We start from the raw sequence: 9,402 nt of genomic DNA, 5'->3' as shown, positions 1-9,402 counted from the left end.
AGCAGAACAATGTGAGCCCTGTGATTACTAAGCTGTCCTGTATAGAGCTTTTAGGACACAGTGTAGAGAAGGAACCCTAACAGAGGCCAATAGTCTTTGTAAGTTGAGGTGTAAGAGTTTCTATTTTGAAAATGTCTAATAGAAGACAACTACATATAGAGAGAGCTCTGGAAAGTTACAGAATATGTACATGTGAGGAAAATGCCAAAAACACAACTTTCTTCTCAGACTAAAAAAAATCACTAAAAAGGAGATAAAACAACACCCAAAGTTTACATAGAAACATAAATTGTTTATGTTCCTGACAGACATATAGGAAATACATACTAATGTATGAGGCAAACAGTTGAGTGTTCAGAAGGGGATTCTTCTGTAGTAGGGCCAAATTAGCTCTTGAATAAAGGTTGTTTTGAACTTGCCTAAAAAGGTTAAAAACAAACCTCAAAAACATAGAACTGTTTACTAGTAATTTAACTTTATCTCAGAACAAAGGCCAAAAATCGTTAAAGAAATTAAAATAATCTACCACAAGTAGTGTAAAATAATGTCTGGTAAACAATAACTTAAAAATATATATGAGATATACAACAGCGGAAGATGTGACCTGCAATAAGAAGAAATATCAGTTATCAGAAACATACCTTGAAATGGTATACACATCATATACTTGAGAGATATGGATTTTAAAAACAGCTCTTATAAATATAATATACATGTTTAAGAAGGTAGCAGAACAAAATGAGCATTAGAAAGAGAGGAAAACAAAATGTAAAAAAGTTCCAAAATGTACCTCTGAAATTGAAAGGTTATAATTTCAGATAAAAAATTAAACACACTGGATTAGTTTGACACCAAATCTGATATTGTGGAGAAAAAAATTACTGAACTCAAAGCCACAGCATTAGAATTTAAATAAAATAAAACAGATAAAATGACTGAAAATAAATTCAAGAAGAGAGTATCAGTGGCACATAGATAATGTCAAGTGGTCTAAAATATGATTATCAGAGTCTAAAAGGAATGGGACAGTGACCAGACTTAATCACCGTGACTGTGTAATGAAACCTTGATTTAAAAAAAAAAAACAAAACCCTAAACAATGCGGTTCCCGGAGCTTCTGGGTTGGTGCACAGGTAGAGATGCTGAGAGTGTGGAGCATGGAAGAAGGCAAGGAGCTCTGAGTTACTCTCTAACCCTCATGACTCACTGTACATCTCTTCAGTTTGCCTGCACCTGAATTGTAGCCTCTGTAATCAACCCAAAAACGACATGTACTTGTAGACAGGATTCGACGCAGTTAAGAATGTCTCTATCAAGTCAACAAACAGCTATTATTGTTAACCCTCCTCCACCAGAGTATATAAATACTAAGAAAAATGGGCGATTGACAAATCAACTTCAGTACCTACAAAAAGTTATTCTAAAGGATTTATGGAAGCATGATTATTCATGGCCTTTTCAATGTCCTGTGGATGCTGTGAAACTAAAGTTGCCTGATTATAATACCATTATAAAAAACCCAATGGATTTAAAGACAATTAAGAAGCGCTTGGAGAATAAATATTATGTGAAGGCTTGAGAATGTATAGAAGACTTCAATACAATGTTCTCAAATTGTTATTTATATAACAAGCCTGGAGATGACGTTGTTCTTATGGCACAAGCTCTAGAGGAGTTGTTTATGCAGAAATTATCTCAGATGCCACAAGAAGAGCAAATTGTGGGTGTTAAGGAAAGAATCAAGAAAGGCACTCAACAGAATATAGCTGTTTCTTCTGCTAAAGAAAAATCATTGCCCAATGAAACAGAAAAAATATTTAAGCAGCAAGCAATTCCTTCTGTATTTACTAAGACATCTATTTCTCCCTTGAACATGGCACAAGGAGCTTCACTCAACTTTAGTTCACAAACCGTAGCTCAAGTTACAAAAGGAAAGGTGTGTTTAGGTGTGAAGAGGAAAGCAGATACAACAACTCCTACAACTTCAGTAGTTAAAGCAAGTAATGAATTTTCTCCAACATTCACAGAAAAATCAATGAGAATGCCACTTATAAAAGAAAATACACTGAAGAATGTTTTGCCCGATTCTCAGCAACAATGTAACGTGAAGAGTGTTAAAGTAACTGAACAATTAAGGTGCTGCAGTGAGATTCTTAAAGAAATGCTTGCAAAGAAACATTTTTCGTATGCATGGCCCTTTTATAACCCTGTTGACGTTAATGCTTTGGGACTCCATAACTACTATGACATTGTCAAAAATCCAATGGATCTTGGAACTATTAAGGAGAAAATGGATAACCAAGAATATAAGGATGCCTATGAATTTGCAGCGGATGTTAGATTAATGTTCATGAATTGCTACAGGTACAATCCTCCAGATCACGAAGTTGTGACTATGGCAAGAATGCTTCAGGGTGTTTTTGAAACACATTTTGCAACGATCCCAGATGAACCTGTTGAGAGTATATGTTTATGTTGCATCAAAACAGATATCACAGAAACAATTGGTAGAGGAAACACTAATGAAGACTTCTCTACAGGGAACTCTTCTGATGATTCTAAAGATGAACGAGTTCAGCGTCTTGCAAAGCTTCAGGAGCAGCTTAAAGCTGTACATCAACAGCTCCAGGTTTTGTCCCAAGAACCTTTACGTAAGCTAATGAAAACGAAAGAAAAGTCTAAAAAGGAAAAGAAAATAGAAAAGATTAATAACAGCAATGAAAATCCAAGAAAAACGTGTAAGCAAATGAAACTAAAGGAAAAGTCCAAGGGAAATCAGCCAAAGAAAAGGAAACAACAGTTCTTGGGTCTAAAACCTGAAGATGAAGATAATGCTAAACCTATGAACTATGATGAGAAAAGGCAGTTAAGTTTGGATATAAACAAACTCCCTGGAGATAAACTTGGGCGAGTAGTTGATATAATACAATCAAGAGAGGCTTCTCTGAGAAATTCCAATCCAGATGAGATAGAGATAGACTTTGAAACACTGAAAGCATCAACACTAAGAGAAATAGAAAAATATGTTTCAGCATGTCTTAGAAAAAGACCATTAAAACCTACTGCTAAGAAAACAATGATGTCCAAAGAAGAACTTCACTCACAGAAAAAACAGGAGTTAGAAAAGCGGCTCCTGGATGTCAATAATCAGTTAAATTCTAGAAAACGTCAAACAAAATCTGAGAAAATGCAACCACCCAAAGCTGTTGGAAGTGGTTCCTGACTAAGTGAGACCAGCAGCAGTGGCAGCAGCTCATCAGACTCTGAAAGTTGCAGCGGTGATTCAAGCTCTTTAGACAGCAGTGATTCTCAATCAGGTTAGCTGTCTCCTTAGTGTACCTCTGTTGGTGGGAGCATTTTTTTCCCCTGTAATATTGATTTATATTTTGAAGAAATATTTGTAACTTACCCAGAATCCATGGTTTGTAGTCACCCTCATTATTTAATTGCATGTTGACAATCTTAATATTTTTCCCTAAAAGAGGAACTATGTAAAATGAAACTTCATATTATATGTATATGACATGTAGGTTTGTAATGTTGAAAAGAAGTTTACTCAAGGAGGGATAGTCTCTTAATAAATAATTTCAAATCTTAATATATAATAATTATCTTTACTTCTTTTATGAAATAAAAGATTATTTGAGAGCACCTTTCACTTTATTCTCCATGATCTATCAGATCACTCTAATGTTGCAAGGGTTGCCCTGTTGAGAAACTGTGTTCTGAATTGAATAATCATTTTTAAGTTAAGAAACCAGTCATCCTGGCCGGGTGCGGTGGCTTATGCCTGTAATCCCGGCACTTTGGGAGGCCGAGGAAGGTGGATCATGAGATCAGGAGTTCAAGACCAGCCTGACCAACATAGTGAAACCCTGTCTCTACTAAAAATACAAAAATTAGCCAGGCTTGGTGGTACACACCTGTAGTCCCAGCTACTCTTGAGGCTGAGGCCAGAGAATTGCTTGAACCCAGGAGGCGGAGGTTGCAGTGAGCCAAGATCACGGCACTGCACTCCAGCTTGGGCAACAGAGCGAGGCTTTGTCTCAAAAAAAAAAAAAAAAAAAAAAAAAAATTTATCCACTTGTTGATTGAATTAAAAAAAAAAAAAAGAAAGAAAGAAACCAGTCATCCCAGAAGCTGTAAATCAAATTTTTTTTTTACTACTTCTTTGGTTTCTTCACTGTAGAATATTTTCTTCCATCTATAGAAAAATGTACTTTAAATTCAAATTCTTAGCTATGCTCAAGTGCCATATTATTTTGTAGTTTAGCAGTTGTATCATGCTTAGGTCATTTATGTTTTCTTTGTCCTTTTCTATTAATGATTACATAATTGATCAATAATCACTACCCCAAGAATACTGACTTGGCAGTGGTGTTCCATCTTTATTGACCAAAAAGCAAATTCAAAATACAGGACACTTTTGTCCCTACATTTTGCTTATTTTAAATGAGGTATTTCTTGTGAGATTCAATTCTCTTTTTTAAAGAAACATCTTAGAGAGAATATTGTGACATTAGGAATTCTTAGAATTATTAAAACCACCTCTCTTTTTTCAGTGTGCTTAGTAGGGTCTGCTGACTTGCAATACATTCTATTTCACTCTTATTTCTGTTTAGTTTGCATTTATATGATGCTGATTGCTGTGTTTTGTTTTTATATTTCTAAAATATATAGTGGTAAACATTTTGGGAGAATAAGTAGAATTTTTACTTTTTTTTGGAATTTGTCGTATTAGAACATTTTAAAATGTAGGGCTCTAATTATACGGTATTTCTATATTTGACTTTTTAAGCATAGAACAATACTGGAAAACCTAAGTTGCATTCAGTATTTTAAATTGTAATTAGCATTTGTAATTTCATCTAATAAACCATTTGTGGTCTAATAAAAAAAAAAGGAATGGACAAAAGAAATATACTTGAAAATGTAATTGTCAAACTTTTTCAAGTTTGATGAAATTATATAACCCCGATGTCCAAGAAATTCAATGAAACTCCAATAGAAGAAACAGAGAGAAAAAAAAAAAACACATCAAAACATATTTTGTTCAAGTTATTTGTAACTAATAAAAAATCTTAAGTAGGAGAAAAACTGATAAATTATACTCAGAGAAATAGTAATATAAATTACAATTGATTTCATATTAAAAACAATGAAATAACGTAAGAAAGATTATAGGAAAACCTTAAAACTTCAATTTATGTCCAATGAAAATTAATTTTTTAAATGAATGTAAAAAGAAAACTTTTTCTGACTACAAAAGTTTGGTAAATTCATTACTAACAGGTCCATGTAAAAGTAATGTTAAAGAGAAACCTTCATGCAAAAGAAATGCAACAAATGAAAATGTGAATTTACAAAATAATAAAGAATTCAGAAAATGGTAAAACTATAGACACATTTTTTCACATTTTTAACTTTTATAAAGTTAGTTAATTGTTTAAAAGTAGTAATTCATCATGGTGTTGATAGTATATATAGATAGCAAAAAGGCTGGGAGACAGGAAATGCAACTATAATATTGAAAGATTTCTATGGGAAGGTAAAGTGATATAATAGTACTTGGAAATTGACAAATGTAATGTTTTATACCCTGGAATACAAACCAAACCAAACCAAGCAAGGAAGTATAATTATTAAGTCAAAAGTAGAGAAATGAAATTATGCAAAATACCAAAAAGAAAAGCATGACAAGAGAAACAAGGAAAATACAAGAAGTTATGACAAACTAGCAATGTAGTAAATTTAAACCCAATTATGTTAATACTCTCATTAAATGTAAGTGGTCTAAGTATGTGAATTCAATGGAAGAGATTGCCAGATTGAATGAAAAAGCACATAACCATATGCTATCTAGAACAGAGTTTATAAAACCATACATCATGGTCTGGTTTTTATAGTCCAGAAGCTCAATTTTAAGTAGTTGAAAGCTGTAGAAGATATTTTAGAATCTATATGTGAACTTTCCTATTGGTCTCTTTAATTTTTAAAAGTTTGCTTAAATCTGATATAGAAAAAAACCCACTTAAATAATAAAAACTAAGTAAATGCAAAAATATGGAAACATACATACCATGCAGAAAAGACTTATAGCAGGCCTCAAACTAATATTCTTTTCAAAGCCTGTTTACAAGATTGATCATTGGCTGGTTTCTGGGAACTTAGATTTCAGGATAGCCCCAGCCATTCTCTCATAAAAAATGCTCAGTATTCATAAACACTTAGTACTAATAATATGTTTTATGCTAAATATTTACTTTTCTTCTGGGAGTATAGAAGTTTGGTATGTGTCAAGTAGAGGGGGCCTATGTAACCACACCCCAATGACACTCCTGAGAATAATGACCTTCCCTTATATGCAAAATTCAACATGCTTTGTTATACCTAGTTGCTAGGAAATTTAAGCATGTCCTACATGACCACATTGGGAAGAGATTTCATAATATTTTACCTATTTTTATCTAAACTTTAACTTGTGTTTCTTTTCTCATGACCTATTTTGCTTTCTGTTCTTTTACTGTAATACACCAAATCCCGGAGTATAATAATAATAAAAAGTATAATAATAACTTTAAAAAGTACCTGAGAAGACCTTATGTTTATACCTCAAACAGTTCACCAGCACAGGCACAGTCTATAACAATCAAAAAACAAAAAGAAAAATCAGCAAACCCTGGGTAAGAAAGAGAATATTTCCACAAATACTCCATTATTATATTCAACCATTCAGTTTCAACAACAACAAAAAATTACAAGGTGCATGAAGAAACAGGAAGTGTGGGTTATTTAAAGGAAAAAAAAAATAAACCAACAGAAACTTTTCCGAAGAAAGACCATGTGGTGAACTTTCAGATAAATGCTATTATATAAAACGACTGTCTTCAAGATGCTTGAAGAACTGAAGGACTTTGTGGAGAAAGTCAAGGAAACATTGTATGAACAAAATGTAAATATAAATAAATCAATCAATAACTTAAGCAACCAAAAATTTCTAGAGCTGAAAAGTGCAATAATGGAAATGAAATTTTCTGTAGAAGAATTCAAAGGCATATTTAGGCAGACAGAGGAATTAGTGAATTTGAATATAAGACAATTGAAATAAAGGAGCGTAAAGAACAAAAATAATTGAATAAAAGTGAACTGAATCTAAGGTGTCTGTAGGACACCACCAAGCTGACCAATATACACATTCTGGGATTCCCAAAAGGAAAAACTAACAGAAAAAAGGACAGAAGAATGACTTGAAGAAATAATAGCCAAAAACTTCCCAAAGTTGATGAAAGATGAATACAGTCATCCAAGAGACTCAGTGAACTCCAAGATGATGAATTCATAGACACCAATACCAAGACATTATAATAAAACTATCAACAAACAAACAAAAATACAAAAAATATTTGAAGCAGCATGTCAATAATGGCTCATCACATAACAAGGGATCATCAATAAGATTGTCAGCAGATTTCTCATCAGAAACTTTGCAGGCCAGAAGTCAATGTGATAATACATTCAGAATGCTGAAAGAAAAAAATAAATAAAAATATCCACCAATAACCTTACCTCTGGCAAAACTATTTTTCTTTTTTTTTCTTTTTTTTCTTTTTCTTTTCTTTTTTTTTTTAATTGTATTTTAGGTTCTGGGGTACATGTGCAGATCATGCAGGATTGTTGCACAGGTACATAAGTGGCAAGATGGTTCATCACCTATATCTGGTTTTTCTCCCCACATTATTGCTCTCCGCCCTCCCCACCCCCTGCTGTCCCTCCTCTAGCCCCACCAACTGACCACAGTGTGTGATGCTCCCCTCCCTGTGTCCACGTGTTCTAATTGTTCAACAACCATCTATGAGTGAGAACATGCGGTGTTTGGTTTTCTGTCCTTGCGTCAGTTTGCTGAGAATGACGGTTTCCAGATCCCTCCATGTCCCTATGAAGGATGGGAACTTATCAGTTTTTATGGCTGCCTAGTATTCTATGGTGTATATGTGCCACATTTTCTTTATTCAGTCTATCGTAGATAGACATTTGGGTTGGTTCCAGATCTTTGCTATTTTAAATAGTGCCACAATGGACATATGTGTGCATGTGTCTTTATAATAGAATAATTTATAATTCTTTGGATATATACCCAGTAATGGGATTGCTGGGTCAAATGGTATTTCTATTTCTAGGTCCTTGAGGAATCACCACACTGTCTTCCACAATGGTTGCACTAATTTGCACTCCCACCAACAATGTAAAAGTGTTATTTCTTCACATCCTCTCCAGCATCTGTTGTCTCCAGATTTTTTAATGATCACCATTCTAACTGGCATGAGATGGTATCTCAATTTGGTTTTGATTTGCATTTCTCTAATAACCAGTGATGATGAGCATTTTTTCATGTTTGTTGGCCTCATATATGTCTTCTTTTGTAAAGTGTCCGTTCATGTCCTTTGCCCATATTGAAAGAGTCAGCTTTCTCCTGCCTGAAGTACTCCTTATGATAATTCTGTAAGTATAAATTTGCTAGTGAAATTTTTTTTCTCAGATTGTGGCTGTTTGAAAATGTTTTCATTTGGCTCCATTTTTGAATAACATATTTTTATCCTGGTAAAATGCACATAACATAAAATTTACTCTAGTAACTATTTTGAAGTATACACTTCAGTGGTATTAATACATTCATAGTGTTGTGTGATCATCACCATTAACCATCTCCAGAACTCTTTTTGTCTTACAAAACAGATCGGAAAATTTAATCCATTTACATTTACAAGAGCTCCTGAAGGAAGCACTAAACACAGAAAGGAAAAACCAGTACCAGCCACTGCAAAAAAGAACCAAATAGTAAAGACCAATGATGCAATGAAGAAATTATGCCAACCAAAGGACCAAAACAACCAACCAGTAACAAAATGGCAGGATCAGATTCACACATAACAATATTAACATTAAATGTAAATGGAGTAAATGCCCCAATCAAAAGACACAGACTGGCAAATTGGATAAAAAACCAAGAACCATGGGTTTGGTGTATTCAGGAGACCCATCTCATGTGCAAAGACACACATAGACTCAAAAGGATGGAAAAAGAATTACCAAGCAAGTGGAGAGCAAAAAAAAGAAGGGGTGGCAATCCTAGTCTCTGATAAAATGAACTTTAAACCAACAAAAATTAAGAGAAACAAAGAAGGGCATTACATATTGGTAAAAGGATCAATACAATAAGAAGAGACAACTATTCTAAATATATACATACCCAATACAGGAGCACCCAGATACATGAAGCAAGTCCTTAACAACCACAAAGAGGCTTAGACTCCCGCACAATAATAGTGGGAGACTTTAGCACTCCACTGTCAATACTAGACAGATCAACCAAACAGAAAATCAACAAGGAAATCCAAGACTTGA

General features: G+C 33.7%; 1 protein-coding gene across 1 annotated transcript; it reads left to right on the top strand.

Annotated features, from left to right (window-relative positions):
• Nucleotides 1–1,303: 1,303 nt before the first annotated feature.
• On the top strand, nt 1,304–3,322 carry LOC105715635 (bromodomain testis-specific protein-like). Its single transcript, XM_064376727.1, is given in 2 exon segments — nt 1,304–1,494; nt 1,633–3,322. Coding segments are annotated over 2 exon segments (1,881 nt in total).
• The last annotated feature ends 6,080 nt before the right edge of the window (nt 3,323–9,402 follow it).

Source organism: Aotus nancymaae, unplaced genomic scaffold (assembly GCF_030222135.1).
Source record: "Aotus nancymaae isolate 86718 unplaced genomic scaffold, 86718_ANA_hifiasm-v0.15.2.pri h1tg000003l, whole genome shotgun sequence".
NCBI classification, from domain to species: Eukaryota; Metazoa; Chordata; class Mammalia; order Primates; family Aotidae; genus Aotus; species Aotus nancymaae.
The sequence above is the reverse complement of the archived record's forward strand: the minus strand, read 5'-3'. Positions and strand labels throughout refer to the sequence as shown.